The sequence below is a fragment of the Schistocerca americana genome, chromosome 1 (assembly GCF_021461395.2).
Source record: "Schistocerca americana isolate TAMUIC-IGC-003095 chromosome 1, iqSchAmer2.1, whole genome shotgun sequence".
Lineage (NCBI taxonomy): Eukaryota > Metazoa > Arthropoda > Insecta > Orthoptera > Acrididae > Schistocerca > Schistocerca americana.
Genome location: NC_060119.1, coordinates 1,079,361,124 through 1,079,378,524, shown reverse-complemented (window position 1 = coordinate 1,079,378,524; position 17,401 = coordinate 1,079,361,124). Strand labels below are relative to the sequence as shown.

The 17,401-nt window shown below is 37.0% G+C and overlaps 1 protein-coding gene across 2 annotated transcripts in view; it reads left to right on the top strand.

Moving 5' to 3' along the window:
- Positions 1-5,062, top strand: part of LOC124617695 (trafficking protein particle complex subunit 11) — a 120,347-nt gene extending 115,285 nt beyond the window's left edge. For both annotated transcript variants that reach the window (XM_047145287.1, XM_047145286.1), the window contains exons 19-20: positions 1,328-1,513; positions 4,871-5,062. In XM_047145287.1, coding sequence (XP_047001243.1) covers positions 1,328-1,513; positions 4,871-4,915 — 231 coding nt within the window. In that variant the 3' untranslated portion in view covers positions 4,916-5,062. The remainder of the gene's footprint in view (positions 1-1,327; positions 1,514-4,870) is intronic.
- Positions 5,063-17,401: the final 12,339 nt, after the last annotated feature.

The following is a 17,401-nucleotide window of genomic DNA, read 5'->3' as shown; positions in this document are numbered from 1 at the left end:
TGAAACCACGACTAGACAGGCATGTATTATGACTTGAAATGTTGCTGTAAATTATAATGGAAGGGGAGGTGGTGCAGGGGAAAGGGGGGGGGGGGGTTGATCATAGTGGCAGGCAGACCTAAGTATTAGTGCATAAGGCAGATCATTGACACTATGGAATGCAGCAGTTATGCTGAAATGAAGAAGATAACTGTCAATTAACAGGAATGGGAAATGGCATCAGACCAACCTTTCGGGGTGACAGCAGGACTAAGACTTAAACATGCTAGTGTAAAAGTGCATTTCTTTATATTTTTAGTTACTACAGTTGCTCTATGTACCAACAGAAGTTTATATACATTAGTTACATTTTCTTTTTATTTTATGGGTGATTTGTTGGTACCAAAAATATAAGCTCATTTTTGTAAATAATGAACTACGGAAAGCATAGTGTCAAATAACAATAATATTATGAAAAGGGTAGGTTGCCGCTCACCATATAGAGTTGCAGACAGGCACAACGACATGACTATTATATGTTTTGGCTTTTGGCCACAAGGCCTTCTTCTGAAGTAGAAAACATACACGTGACCACAGTCTCTGATAAATGTGGCCGGAATGAGTTGTAACTGTGCCTCATGGGAGCAGTAATCCAGTGTTGGGGGATAAGGAGGCAGCATGGGATGAGGGGAGATCGCAGAATGGGATGGTGGAACGTATGAAGTTGCTTGTGGGAGCATGCAGGGATGTGAAGGGGACAGGATAGGGCTGCAAGGTGCAGTTGGAAGGTTTAGGAGGAGGACGGGGAAGATGAGTGGAAAAAGAGAGAAGCACAGAAGGGGAAATAAAAGACTAGTGGGTGCTTTGACGGAACAGAAGTTATGTAGTGCTGGAGTGGGACAGGCAAGTGAAGGACAGAGAATAGTGTAAGTTGAGGCCAGTGGGATTATGGGAACATAGGACATATTGCAGAGAGGGTTCCCTGTTCAATTAAGAAAAGTTGGTGTTGGTAGAAAGATCCAGATGATGCAGGCTGTGAAGCAGTCATTGAAGTGAAGCACACTGTGTTGGGCAGCATGTTTAGCTACTGGGAACTCCAGCCGTCTCTTGGTCAGTTTGTCGCTGGGCATTCATGCAGACAGCCAGGTTGTTAGTTGTCGTGCCTACATAGAAAGCAGCATAGTGGTTGCAGCTTAGTTAATAATTACATGACACAGTTATCTACCCTTACATTACATACTGCTCTGTATACAACATATGTTTCTAATCACTGACTGATTGATGATGATAAAACTTTTAGTGACTTCCCCATTAATTGTGCCCATACTTATTGTGTTTGTTTCTTTAGTTGCAGTTAAGAATACTACCAGACAGTATTCGTACATTGGACTACAATCTATATCCTCTACTCTCTGGTCTTGTTGCACTGCCACGACTGAAGCTTACACCTGTGGAAAGATCAGACTCTCCTGTACATCAGTCTCTTCTCTCTGAGCTACTAGAACGTTCCTTGCCGTCTCATGTTTATGTCATGGTAATTTTTCATTTTTTTCGATTTTAAGGTTGTTTGAAATTTCAAATTTAAACCAAAACTCTTGTACTGTGGTAAGGGGCAAAAACAAGGCAGAAACAAAAACTAATTGGAGCATTGCCATCAGGGACAAATAAGTTCAGATGGCAGATATGAAAGGTTAGAAGACAAACATAAAATGAAGGTGAAAGATTCAGTAAGAGTGTTGTATTGTTTAAAAATTAACTTTCAGCTGTGCCAAATGGGATAACTGTTTATTTAATTTTTGTTGAGGTTAAAGGAACTAAGTTGTAGCTATAGAAAGAATAGCGTAAAGTGGGATTCAGATGATGGCAGTGGCACATAAAACAAATTATATCATAATTGCATTGTCAGTAAGTTATAAATCCTGTGAATTACATGTACAGTATATCGTAATCATATATTTCCTCTCTCTATATATCACATAATAGTTGCACCTTCCAGCTAAGACAGTACAACCTACAGTAGTGCAGAGGCATTATATGTTAAGACAGTTCCATAGCATAGGACTTCAAAGAGCTCTCAGAACTGTAGCATTTTTGCATGCAGTTTGCTCTATGATTTCATGAGGATATATTTTCACTAGCACATAATGTACATATATGATCTTACCACCACCTCATAGAGGGGGTGTTGAAATTTTTACACTGACCGTTACCCTCAATTGTGAACAGCCATTGAATTCATGTTATGTTCGGCTGCATGTTGTGCAACGGGGTTGTCTACTTTCATCTGCTACAGTTATTGCACAGCTTGTTATGACTACCAGTCAGCTGTTCACCAGGCTGGATGGCCATTGCCAAACTGTGGCCAAGAGCAAAGTAGACCAACTTGTGGCCGTGGCCACCTTCTGTACACTCCTCCCTCCTCCGACCTTCCCCACTTCTTTTCATGCCCCAGTTTCAAGGATTTTGTACCAGTTTTGTTTCTCTAGACTTTCACAGGGCTGTATTTCCTTTCACTATGGCTATATTTCTGTCTCCTTTGAGCACTTTAAACATATTTTTGTTTGCTTCCAAACTTTATGTAATTCAACTTTAAACAGCATCCTTCTAAAATTCCCATTTTTTACTGTCTTCTTTTCCTTTGTGTTGTCTTTACAAATATTTATTAACCACTGTAATCATTGCATCTGACTACTCCCCAATAATATTTGAAGATCTGTATGCTCAACCACATGTATTTCATTCTGTATAAATGTTACACAAATATCCATCTCCTCTTCTGTACTATTACTGTTGTACCTTATCTAATCTATTATACCCATTCATTAATTCTTAATTTTGATATTTCTCTCGATTTTAGTGGGTCCAGTATTTCATTTAATTCACCTTTGAAGGAACTATGATTTATTTAACACTTAATGGTCTCCATGGAAAAGAAGGGTTGCACTTCTGTCATCTTGAATGATTCTCTTAAGTGTCATTGGTCCTGTTCTTGCAGGATCTTTTTCTGGCCACAACAATGTCAGAGATTTGGTATCTTGGAGGTGCTGTGTCCCATTGCTTGTGTGCCGACTATAACACCACATTCAAACTCACTTGGATCTTGACAACCTACCATTGTAGCAGCAGTAACCAATCTAACAACTGTGCCAGACAGTTGTTGTCTGTTCTGTGCAACAATAAATCAAACAAATCTAAAGGCTGTCATTTCAACTAATTACATAGTGTCTACAATTACAATTTAAATCGGACATGTCCAAAAGAACAGATACCATCTTAGTATATATTGCATTACATTGTTGACATCTGCAAGCATTTCTCACGCATTGCTACAGTCGGTTAATTGATTTTTTTTATTTTTCAGTGGGACTGTTTTCATTTTTCCATAAAATTCGAGTATATTTCACGTCTCAAGAGCTTTTGAGTTAAAATTTAGAGGGGATCAAAACTCTCTACCACTTTAACAGAATTCATAGTAATTGATGAAAAGTCATCGAGTAAAACAGAAGCTACATCTGGGATTCCCCAAGAAAGTGTTATAATCGCTCTGTTGTTTATACTCTATATAAATGATTTAGGAGACAATCTGAGGACCCATCTTAGACTTTTGCAGATGATGCTGCAGTTTAACATCTAGTAATGTCATCAGAAAATCAAAAGCAATTGCAAAATGATTTAGACAAGATATATGTATGGTGCAAAAAGCGCAGTTGACTGTAAACAATAAATAGTGTGCAGTCATCCACAATAGTACTAAAAGGAATCCATTAAATTTCTGTGTAACAATAAATCAAACAAATCTAAAGGCTGTCATTTCAACTAATTACATAGCGTCTACAATTACAATTACAATTTAAATCGAAATGATCACATAGAAAAATGTTGTGTGGAGGGCAAACCAAAGACTGTGCTTTGTTTCCAGAACACACACAAGATGCAACAGATTTACTAAAGACATTGCCAACACTATGCTTGTCTGTGCATTTCTGGAGTATTGCTGTGTGGTATGGGGCACTTACCAGACAAGATTGATGGAGGACACTGAAAAAGTTATAAGAAGGGCGAAATCAAACAATGGAAAAATGGAGGATGGGAGGAGATAATAAGAAGGGCAGCTTGTTTTGTGTTATTGGCAGTAATTAAAACAAAGGCATTTTTCATTGCAGTGAAGACTCTTCAGGAAACTTCAGTCACCAACTTTCTCCTCTGTATGTGAAATATTTTGTTGACACTCACCTACATAAGGAGGAATGATCGTCATAATGAAATAAGAAGAATCTGAGCTCGCACAGAAAGATTCAGGTGTTCATTTTTCCCATGCGCTGTAAGAGAGTGGAACAGTAGAGAAACAGTCTGAAGGTGGTTTGATGAACCCTCTGACAAGCACTTATGTATTAATTGCAGAGTAGTTGCGTAGATGTAATGCTCATTTTTTCTTTCTCAATTTTAAATTCTTGTGACAAATAGCAACATAAGATGCGAATTTAAATCAGTCATCATTGGACTTGGAGATATCCTTTATGTAACGTTAATCCCAGTAATACTTTAGAAGCTACCTCATGCCTTTCTCATTTCTCTGTGTATGTTTGTCATTTCTCTACATCTTATACTCATTAAAATCATTAATATCAGTTAATTTAGTCTTAGCTGTACCTTCATCACTTAAGTCCAAGAATTCTTTTTTGCTTCAGTTTTTCCACATTATCTGTATTTTTTACTACACAAAAGATTGTATTTTAATCATTAATCATTTAAAAAATTATTGTAAATGAGAATATTATTTTGACTAACAATAATTTTGTAGTTGTAAATTTAATAACTACTTCAGTTTTAGTGAACTTTTTTCAAAGTACTGAAGATATGTCACGTTCATATAAAATCTTCTATGTTACAGCCACAGGCAAAAAAAGCTGCAACATCTGTCGCAGTTGCATCTTAATTTTCATCAGAAGTTGCTTGGATGTTACGTGACACCCTGTTAAGAAATTATGCCCTGTCATCTTTTTGGATAAATAAAAGTATTGACCATTTTGTAAAAATATTTATTGCTGAAATAAAGATAACTATTCAGTATTTGTATAAAAGACCTATTAGCCTTTCTCTATGTGTGTGTGTTTCTTTTTAAAACTGTAGATATTATATTTATGTATGAATTGACATTTGAATAAATTCTTAATTATTATATTTCATCCACTTCACCAAGCAGAAAGGAACATTTATGATATTAGAATATAATTTGTTTTCAGTGTCCTCCTTGGCTATGAAAATAACTGAGGAAAAGAGCTTGGAAATATTTTAATCTGAAGATGTATTAATTGTTTGATGAGATTTATGAACATTCTCATAAAACATTTGACACATCAGGTCAATGTTTTTAACGAGAATGTTATCACAGATACATTATTTAACTATTGTCTCAAAAAAGCTCTTTAGAAACGTAATAGTGGAACCTTGCACAGCGAGCATAATTCGTTCCAGAATCTTACTCATAGCATGAAACACTCCTTAAGAGAATCAATTTATCCCGTATAAGTTAATGTAAAACACGATAATGTGTTCTGTGCAGATAAATTACTAAAAGATTTATCTTAATAATGCCATTTATTCAAAGAAAATTGTACATATAGTATTACACGCTTTATTACTCATGATACATAAACTAATTCTTTTTTATTAGGAAGCTGTCTGTAGTCATTTGTTTCTGCTGACACTTCAACACTTGGCAAAAATGCAACACAGCATTATTGTCAAATAAATTTGTAGCGCACTTAGCACTGCATTACTGGGGTGATGATTTTTACTGCCACGATGCAACTGATCTTCATGCTTTCAGCATTTCTTTTATAGTGCCAGAAGATTGCTGCTTTGCTGTTACTGCCTCCTCCACCTCCTCCTCTGAAGAATCCTCCACAACTTCCTGCTGTGAAACACGCTGCAATCCCATAAACTTTTCAGTGGTCATTTCTTGTCTGTTATCTTCCACAAGCTCATGGATATCATTGTTATCCACTTCTGGTCCCATGCTCTTGGCCAAAGATGCAATCTCGTTGACTGCAGGCTCCGCAGGTACTGACTCAGATGTCTCAAGTCACATCTGCCAAAGCACTCTGGCCAAAGATTCTTCCAAGCAGAAGCAAGAGTTCTCTTGGTAATCCCTTACCATGCCTCTTCGAGCATCTTGATGCAGGCAGCAATGTCGAAATGATATTTCCAAAACTCTCTGAGATTTAGATTGGTAGCTTCAGTCAACTCTAAGCAATGCTTGAAGAATGCTTTAGTGTAGATCACCTTAAAGTTAGAAATAATCTGCTGGTCCATTGGGTGGAGTAACAGAATAGTGTTGGGGGGCAGGGGGGGGGGGGGGGGGGCAGAAATTGGATGTTGATGAATTGAAATTCTACAAGAAGATGGTCCTGTTGGCTTGGAGAATGGGCAGTAGGGTTGTGCATAACAAGTAAGAAATGAAATGGACTAGCAGATTCATTGCAAGCAAATATTTTTTTCGCCAAAGGACCAAACACTTCATTGATGCAATCACAAAACAGATCATATGTCACCCAAGCCTTGTTGTTGGACCTCCAAATCACATTTTACCTGCTCTTCTTGACTTTACACTTCTTGAAGGCTCATGGAGTTCCTTAATAGTAAACAAGCAGTTTAATTTTCAAATTGCCACTTGCATTCACACAGAAAAGCATTGTGAGATGCTCTCTCATTGGCTTGTGAGAGGTTAATGCATTCTCCTTTGCTATTATAAAGGTAAGCTTCAGCATCTTTTTCCAGAATAGACCCTCTTGTCATAACTGAAAACCTGTTGCGGCAGATAACCCTCAGAATCTATAAGCATCTTGAAGTTGCTGATGAAGTTCTCTGCTGCCTTTGTGTCAGAGCTGGTTGCTTCACTGTGCATCACAATGTTATGGATGCTGCTTCTTCTCTTAAACTTCTCGAACCACCCATGACTTCCCATAAAGACTTCTTTGGGCCACTGATGATCCTGATGTCTTTTTAACGAGGACAGTGAAAATTATTTCACCTTCTCACACATGATGTTCTTGTTAATAGTGTCGCCTTGCAATTGCTTTTCATTTATCCTTATATGGAGCAACCTTTCGACATCATCCAGAATACGAAACCATTGTTTAGATACTCTTGTCACTCCCTTTGAAGCACCTATCTCCTTAATTTTGTCCTTGTTTTTGAGGATAGTGCAAACAGTTGATGTGTACCGATTGTATGTGCATGCTAAATCAGCAACACTTACACCACATTTGCGTTTTTCCTTGATTTTATGTTTCATTTTGAAGGTCATTTTCTTTCTGTTATGGTTGCTTTGTTGCAGCTTTATCTTTGGGGACATTTCTTTGAAGGTTATTAAAGTTTGCACAGAGAAAAGGGACTGTGTGAACACAAGTTTATGAAAATGTGTGCTCACAAGCTGCACTAAAATGGTAGCAGAAACAGCGCTAAACCCAGACTGCAGCATGTGCATATGCATATGCATTCTTCATATGCCGCTGCCGACAATCAAAGGTGTTCATATTGTTGAAGATTTCCCCCGCTGCGCTGACATCACACTAAATTGTCATTACTCGTTATGTGAAACATCGTTAAGTGAGTTATTTTTTTACAATTTGTTTTGCTCATTATGTGAATTGCATGTGATAGGAGGTGCTCGTTAAGGAGGTTCCACTGAATGGAAATTTCTGGGTCCAGGAAGACCATCGAAAATTAGTGGTATGGGTTTCTCAGTGACATTTTAGAGTTTCTGTAAATCCTTTTGCGAGTGAAGATTCATAGAACACTATCTCACCACTGACTACTAGTGTTAGACACATACGGTTACTATCAACAAGTATGGGCCTGAAGATGGTGATGTAACAAAATTGAAACTAGTTGCCAATAAAACCAACACCTTAATACAGCTGGAGGAATTACATCATTTTTCTGGAGGAATTACATCATTTTTTAACATACATAAATCATCAGTTCCACCATCTTAGCTTCCCATCGTTGCTCATGGCAGCCATTACCAACATACACTTCAAGGTAAGGGCACTGATGGTCCTTTGTAAAGTTTTATGTCATTATCAGTTTTGTGTGTTCCAGTCTCTCTCAAATAAACAGCAAATTGGTCACGCAATAATTGAAGTGACATTAAACTGAAAGATTTACAACTAGGTAGGAGCCACAGAGTACGTATTTTGAACAGATTGTCATTTCGTCATGTATGATTATATCAATAACAGATAAGCAATCCTGGTTCTTCACCTCTTCAGCTATATGAAGTTCACATTTCCAAATGACCTGAGATATGCTAATGTTACTTCCATAGATTCCAAATGAAATGATCCTCATGTATGCAGTCTGAGTCAAAAAATCTTAAACAAAAAAGATCTGAAACGTATTTCCATTTAAAAGGTAATAACAAACTTGTCACTAAACATTATGGTGACCATTACCTCTATTATTACAAAAAAAAAAAAAAACATTTAAAATGTTTGAATTTGAAAGAGTCAAATCAACTGCACTTTCTTTTTGGCATTGTCAATAGCTAGTATAGTGCAGCTAATAAATGTCTGAGAAGGAAGACTGTGTAATAATAAATTATATTACTTATCTGTCTCTTGTGACTGCCTGACAAAAATGTGGCTCACTGGAAAACAAGGCACACTGCAAGAATATTTTGCATCTAGGAAGAAAGATCCAGGGTTTTGTCTTTATGAATAAAACGGTATGTGGTTAGATTATATGCATCCTTTAGTTTTTGGTCATTTCACATGTAATATTGTTGTGTTTCTACAATGATGAAATCACAACTGTTGAACATAGCAATATCTCCCAACAACCACCGCATCACACTCTTGCCAACGACATATGTCAGCTGCTCTTCAACATTTGCTGAAATTTGTTAGGTCAAGAGGCCAGAGATATAAAAACTCACAGTGCAGCAATCTTACAGAGAATCAATTTGTACTCCCAGAGAAATTTATATGCGATTAATTACTTTTTCAAATGTATATATGCAGACTGAAGTGACAAATGAAAATTTGTACCAAGACCAGAATTTGAATGTGGGTCTCCTGCTAACTAGGCAGATGTGCTGATTACAACGCCACTTGTGACTGCATGGACTAACCTAGCATGTACCCCTCCTCAATCCAAATTCCCATTCAGATGCTTCCAAATTACTACCTTGAGTAAATTACAGAACTAACAGTGTCAATAATTTCAGGTGTAATTATAATTTTTAAATAAATCGAAAATATGGAAAATGATTATATTATTTGAGAAATAATTAAATTAATAATTAATAATATTATGGAAATGGAAGAGGATGTAGATGAAGACGAAATGGGAGATAAGATATTGCGTGAAGAGTTTGACAGAGCACTGAAAGACCTGAGTCGAAACAAGGCCCCGGGAGTAGACAACATTCCATTAGAACTACTGATGGCCTTGGGAGAGCCAGTCATGACAGAACACTACCATCTGGTGAGCAAGATGTACGAGACAGGTGAAATACCCTCAGACTTCAAGAAGAATATAATAATTCCAATCCCAAAGAAAGCAGGTGTTGACAGATGTGAAAATTACCGAACTATCAGTTTAATAAGTCACAGCTGCAAAATACTAACGCGAATTCTTTACAGACGAATGGAAAAACTGGTAGAAGCGGACCTCGGGGAAGATCATTTTGGATTCCGTAGAAGTGTTGGAACACGTGAGGCAATACTAACCTTACGACTTATCTTAGAAGAAAGATTAAGGAAAGGCAAACCTACGTTTCTAGCATTTGTAGACTTAGAGAAAGCTTTTGACAATGTTGACTGGAATACTCTCTTTCAAATTCTAAAGGTGGCAGGGGTAAAATACAGGGAGCGAAAGGCTATTTACGATTTGTACAGAAATCAGATGGCAGTTATAAGAGTCGAGGGGCATGAAAGGGAAGCAGTGGTTGGGAAGGGAGTGAGACAGGGTTGTAGCCTCTCCCCGATGTTATTCAATCTGTATATTGAGCAAGCAGTAAAGGAAACAAAAGAAAAATTCAGAGTAGGTATTAAAATCCATGGAGAAGAAATAAAAACTTTGAGGTTCGCCGATGACATTGTAATTCTCTCAGAGACAGCAAAGGACTTGGAAGAGCAGTTGAACGGAATGGACAGTGTCTTGAAAGGAGGATATAAGATGAACATCAACAAAAGCAAAACGAGGATAATGGAATGTAGTCGAATTAAATCGGGTGATGCTGAGGGAATTAGATTAGGAAATGAGACACTGAAAGTAGTAAAGGAGTTTTGCTATTTGGGGAGTAAAATAACTGATGATGGTCGAAGTAGAGAGGATATAAAATGTAGACTGGCAATGGCAAGGAAATCGTTTCTGAAGAAGAGAAATTTGTTAACATCGAGTACAGATTTAAGTGTCAGGAAGTCGTTTCTGAAAGTATTTGTATGGAGTGTAGCCATGTATGGAAGTGAAACATGGACGATAACTAGTTTGGACAAGAAGAGAATAGAAGCTTTCGAAATGTGGTGCTACAGAAGAATGCTGAAGATAAGGTGGGTAGATCACGTAACTAATGAGGAGGTATTGAATAGGATTGGAGAGAAGAGAAGTTTGTGGCACAACTTGACTAGAAGAAGGGATCGATTGGTAGGACATGTTCTGAGGCATCAAGGGATCACCAATTTAGCATTGGAGGGCAGCGTGGAGGGTAAAAATCGTAGAGGGAGACCGAGAGATGAATACACTAAACAGATTCAGAAGGATGTAGGTTGCAGTAGGTACTGGGAGATGAAGAAGCTTGCACAGGATAGAGTAGCATGGAGAGCTGCATCAAACCAGTCTCAGGACTGAAGACCACAACAACAACAACAATTTTTTTTGAGTCAATTTGAAAATAAACTTTTATATTTGAGTGTATATAAAATAACAGTTCACCCTTTGTTTACTACGAAGCTAAAATTTATGCCATTTCAGAAAAAAGTCTGTGTCATGTGAAGTAATTGCCTTAGTGTATAGGGCACTCAGATTAAGTGTTCTGGTTTGTGGTGAAAATAGGGCCATTGACCAGTTCCATTACAAAAGTCCACCAAGAATTTTGCAAGCATAAAATGAGCAAAATTTTGACACCAAAATAATGGAACTGTGCATTGTTCAATTTTGACAAATGTAGAAATAATTAATTTTCTGAAAAAGATTCTGAAAGTGAACTGTATTTAATACATATGAGTGTTGTAGCTATGATAACATTTAACTGACAGAGAAAAAATTATATAAATAATGAAATGGCTAATAATGTGGAAAATTTGTTTGTTTCACAGATAAGTGATTTGTCTACTTGCACAGAATTTTTCTTACCTTAAAAATGAAACCATTTCAAAATTATTTACTGTAAAATGATTAAATTTTCACCTTTGAACTTCACAGTGCTGACCTAAATTGTGTAAATATTTACTTCGCAAATAGCGAAAAACTGAAAAACATTAATCAGACTTGTGTTACTCCTTACAATAAAATAAATACTACATGTATATTATTTAACATGTGTGCAAAAATCAAGGAAAATGAAGTAAAAATAAAAATTATTTAAATAACTAGTTAAGCATTTCCTACAGCAGGTAAGTGCATGAAAATTGACTCACTCATTACAAAGGATAAGAAGCGTTTATAAGAGAAAATAGCTTCACTGAAGTTCGTCTTTTCATAAAATTTAGAAAACAGTCAAAATTTATAACATTCTACTTTCAAAACAGTTTCCGCTACCTTTCCTCAATTTTAATTGCCTGCCCCCCCCCCCCCCCCCCCCCCCCCCCCCCCCCCCTCTCTCTCTCTCTCTCTCTCTCTCTCTCTCTCTCTCTCTCAAGTTTTTAAATAATCACACCTGTTTCATCATTTTGTTGCTATAAATTGCCATTCAGCAACATCATAACATTACAGATATTTTCCCACAGCTAACTTCTCTACTATTTTCATTATATATGTTATCCCAAGCTATGTTTTATCATAAAAATTATTAGATGTTGCCAGTTACTTTTCTCTAAGCCATCCGAATCACGGTAACCGTATAATGAACTTTCAACATATTTCCTGATACTAAAATACTTGTTCACATAAATGAACATGGCACCACAATTTGCAAAATAGTTCCATAACTTTACTATCTTCACCTTCTAAATCATCAATAAAATCATCACCACCACATTATCTCTCCTATCCACATTTCCTCAACATCTTCTGAAGACCCTAGTTCAATATAATACCATCACAATGTAAGTTACCAACATAACAGCTTCATATTGTAAAAATATTCTCACCATAGAGCATCAACATTGTAGACAATTACCTAGCACCCATATATCACATGACCGCTTCCCAAAAAAATCATCATCATCTATCAAGTTGACTCACAAAATTACTCTTGCCTCTCAGTTATAACAATCTTCAAATTTGCCCTACGTATGTAGTCTGAAACATGGTTTCCTTTCATAAATGAGATTCATTGTATAATGTAGTTGGAATAATATTTAAAAGTTATGGTACATGAAATTTCAGATTAAAAGCTTTTAATCACATTAAGATTTTAAAAAATATTTCAGTTCTTTCATAGTAATTCAGACATTGACTATAAATTTACAATGTGACAACAGTGACTACCAAGTCACTACATGTTGCCAAACAGACACAAATTCTCACAAATACATCACAGTAGTTCCCCAGATACGTCCAGAACATACACACCTATTAAACCAGACTGTTCAGGAATCCAAAGTACTTCTCATTTTATATTTTCTCCAAAAGTATTTTCAAGTCAAATACAGTGTGGTGCAAAATTTATTCTAAACAGCATAATACTTCCCAAATGTGCCAAATATTCATTATAGTGGCAAAGTTATTTGTGAGATATTGGGGTTGAGTTGATTCGGAGGGAAGAGACCGAACAGCGAGGTCATCAGACTAGGGAAGGAAGTCGGCCATGCCCTTTCAAAGGAACCGTCTCGGCATTTGCCTGAAGCGATTTAGGGAAATCATGTAAAACCTAAATCAGGAAGGCATACTCATTGTCATTGCAAGCCAAAATATTTTTCTTCAAAAGCAATAAAACTGATGTGCAAAACAAGGAATGTAGAGCTGAGTAGGTCATTGCCCTTTCAGTTTCAGGGCAATCCATATCTTGTGAAACTCTCTCTCTGCAGGCAGGCAGTTGAATGTTTTGATATATTTTGCACATCTTGCACTATTTGTTGACCATAATACAATCTTTATTACACGTGACTCATTTATAAGGTGTCTATTTGGTATTCCAATGAAGATCGTTGTCTTGCTCTTATTAAGGGTCCAGTGCTACTCTCAAGTTTTAGACAGCACTAGATATTTCGTTCTTGTAAACATCTTTGGTGCCACCAACCTTTACTGTATATTCGTTTGTATTTGATGCAGTTCTGGCTTATATGTTTTTTGCAATTTCATATATAGGTGCCTCTGGATTCATGTAGCTTTTGTACCATGTTCTTCCTGTAAAATTTTCATTGAAAGATTTCTTTCCCATCTTTCTTGTAATGTTTGTAGATCCACTTCTAATGGTTGTGGGCTTATCCATGATGGTGAGTAGGTAGAATAAGATTTGTAATGTTGCCATGAAACGTAACCACTTTCTTAACATATATAATTACGGAACTCAAAATACATTCATTAACACAGTAAGTACACTGCTCACTAGATAAAGACATTACACACACATAGTATTCTTAGTATCCAGTTTAACTTGTTCTTATTGACTTCAGAGGTTGATGTCATCACAGAGTGCTTCCCCTCATACACTACTGTGAGGAGCACAGGATGTAGGATAGGTGGAGGTGTCACTAATCCTCAACATAATTTTGCAGAAGGGGGGCAGGGGAGGATGGAATGGTAGGCCACACAGCAAGAAGGGGGTTTACTCATATTATACCAACACAGAGCAAAACAGAGGTACAGTTCTCCAAAGGCTTGTGCACAAAACCTGACTGTACATTGTCAGCTTGGAAAGGTGGCATATCGACTTGTCTGATGTTGTCTACTAGTGACTCTAACTCTGAGGTTGCCACAGCAGTGATAGCAGGAGGTAATGTGTGGGGACAAACATTCACCATACAGTATAAATGAATTCACACTCTTAGCCACAACTCTGCAAGAGGTATTGCTGAAGAAAAAAATACTGTTAGTTTTTTTATTTGCAACATGTTCCATTAAAATATTCTGTGACACACACACACACACACACACACACACACACACACACACACACACACACAGAGAGAGAGAGAGAGAGAGAGAGAGAGAGAGAGAGAGAGAGAGAGAGAGAGAGAGGGGGGGGGGGAGAGGGAGAGGTGGGTGAAGTCAGACGTGGGCATCTAGACTACTACTCATGGATACCACCAAGCGGGGCCACCAAACTTAATGCTTAATGTGCCAAGAGGTTTAGTATGGACTTTGGCACAAAATCTGGTGATCAGGAACTTTGTCACCACCTTTTCTCCCTTGCCAGCCAAATATTTACAATTAAAATTTTTTCCACCACCAGAGTTCGAACCAACTTACCCACACGTCGAGCACCATTGGACAAGTGTGTGTTAGGCACAGGACATTGTTACGGAGTAGGGTGCAGAGAGCAGTTCTTGTGCTAGAACTTCAGCCAATGGAAATCTGAAGTGTTTCACGAGATTATATTTGAACTGCCACTAAAATAATTACTTTTTTAGTATCTGAATTTTTAGTTTGAGAATAATTCTCAAATACCCTGATGAACCAAAATTGGCATGAATTTCAATTGAGAACAAAAACCTGTATTGTGAGAACATTTTGGGTAGCATAGGCAAACCTTCGGTCAAAGATTCTGTCGATTTAATATAGGTTTGTTAGGAATGAATTTCCTCTCAGTTTATTTTCTTTACTAGTGACTCATTCAATGTGAAAAACCTTGAGCAAGACCATTTCCATCTCAATGCAAGATATCCAATTTGTGTACTGTCTACTGGTAGGAACCTGATCGTCTTTATTACTGTGGTCAATGGGATGTTAAACACTAGTCTTTTTTTTATTGGTGTGAGACGACAAAACAGTGCAGCTAGTTACTGGTGCCACTATTCCAAAGCAAACAACTGCTTTTGATGTTATAACTATCACTACTTCTGCATGTTTCATTTTTATTTCTTTAAGATTTTGTCACATACAAAAGATCAAACCAAACTGAACACATCTAACAGCCCATTGTATATTCTCAGAGAATGAGCAACCTGAAGTTACAAGTAGAGAAGTGATGTGACAAAAGAATCAAGGAAAAAAGAACTGAACACATGACAAATATGAAGCTGTGTATCATTGTCTGAAATGATTCATGAGTTACAAGTGGATCATTAAAACTTATTCTAACATATGAACACTGAATCTTCAATGTGTTTCTAGGCACAGATGAATATTCAGTATTTCTACATCTGACCCATATTCAGTATTGCTGAAAGTTGTGCAGTCAGAAGTGTATTTCAGGCATATTTGACTGCAAACCCAATACATCATGGAACATTTCTTGCAATGAGCAGGAAATCTGGGTTTAAGACCCAATCCGGCAAAAACTTTCAAATCACTGACAGGTAGTGCATCTGTACCTACTACTGCTGGTGTCTAACAATTTGCACTAAGTGAATAAATTTTGAATAATTTGTTCTAATATATATTCAAAGGTTTATTTTCATTTCGTACTTTTCACAACTTCACTTCTGAAGAAATGTAAGCAGCTCGATCAAAAAATATTATCCTTGGACTTGTAGACATTAGTGGCTGGGCCAATAAACTTTTTCTCAAAAGCACATGCTATGGGTGTTTCTGATGTGGTCGGCCATGTCTTCATGGCCTGTTAGCACTTGCTGTTACACCTTATCTTTTAAGTATCCTTATAGAAAGAAATCTAGTGACCTAGCAGGCCAATTAATAGTGCCACCTCTGCCAATCCACTGTGACCAGTGTAAACACGGTCTCATACCTCCCGTGTTTCAACTGTGTAATGTGCTGGGCAACTGTCATGCTGATATGTCTAACCTTCAGTTAAAATAGCACCCTGTATACAGGGTGGTGGCTGAGGCCATTTGGTTGTGCAGTCCGGTAGTGGGTCTGGTTTGGTCCTCGATTTGTGGTGCGTTTCTGAAAATTAATCAAAATTATACTGAATGAATATTTTTTTATCGAATGTGGCAGAATAGAAAGAAAAAAGATAAACATGTCAAATTAGAAAAGATTTAAACATGTATTGATTAGTAACAAGAATTTCGTAAGTAGCATATACTTCTCCGTCAGCAGTAAGGTGCAAAGTAATATCAAACAAAGTTCCTAGGAGTAAAAACATCCACACTTGAGGAAAAAATTTTATTGTCATGTGGTGAAGTGTATAATCAACTAATTTGATGAGGCATTCCATTCACACTAAGTGGCAAATGAAGACATTGATCCTAGTGTGTACCAACAGTCACTTATTAGGTGTATCTTTGAGATATCAGGCATCGTAACTGCACCTTCACAGCAAACACATTTACTAATGAGACTTGCCATAAATGAAATCATCAAAATTTCAAAAGAATAGTGATGTCTTCCATTCATTCATCATATTCTGTGGATCACATCATGAAGGAGAACCTTCAGGGCAACAGAGCAAGTCATGATACATATTAATAAAAGACAAGAAAACACAGCTTAGGTCATGCACTATATTAACAATAAACTATCACAATAGTGTTTAATGCTAGTTCTGTTTATGGCAGTTAAATGTGTTCAAAAGAATTAGAAAAAAAATTGCAGCTATATCTCAGTTATATTAGGTAGTTGCAGGTTGCCTGTTATTGCGAAGTTAATATTTACTTGATTAACTTGGTATTTTTCTTAGAAAATAGTAATCTTGAACTATAACAATTAATGGAAGAAGTGGCTAATGATGCATGCTTTTAATTTCCTTTTGAATTAGATGAGATAACCAATTACTTGCTTTATGTTAAATGGGAGTTTGTCAAATACCTTCACACCACAGTATGTAAGTTTGCTCTAAATGCTAAGTAAGGATGCAAAGTTTACACAGAAACATTATTTGTGGCTTTGTAGTGCAGATCACAGTTCAACTTGAACAGAATTTTCACAACAACATTACACTCTGATTAGAATAACTTTGCGACAGTGGTGGTGGCCAATTGTAATTCTTCATTGGCACCTATGTTACCACTATACTGACTGATTTTTAGGCACCACAGAACTTTCCCAGGCATAGCAGAATGCATAGGAAGGGAAGAGCTAACCATTGGCCTAGCTGACAGCCCATTCTAATGTGCTCCCCACTGCCACTGATGCCAACAACAATCTGGAAGTATGTTTTGCCCCATTTGCAGTACATATACAGCTACCA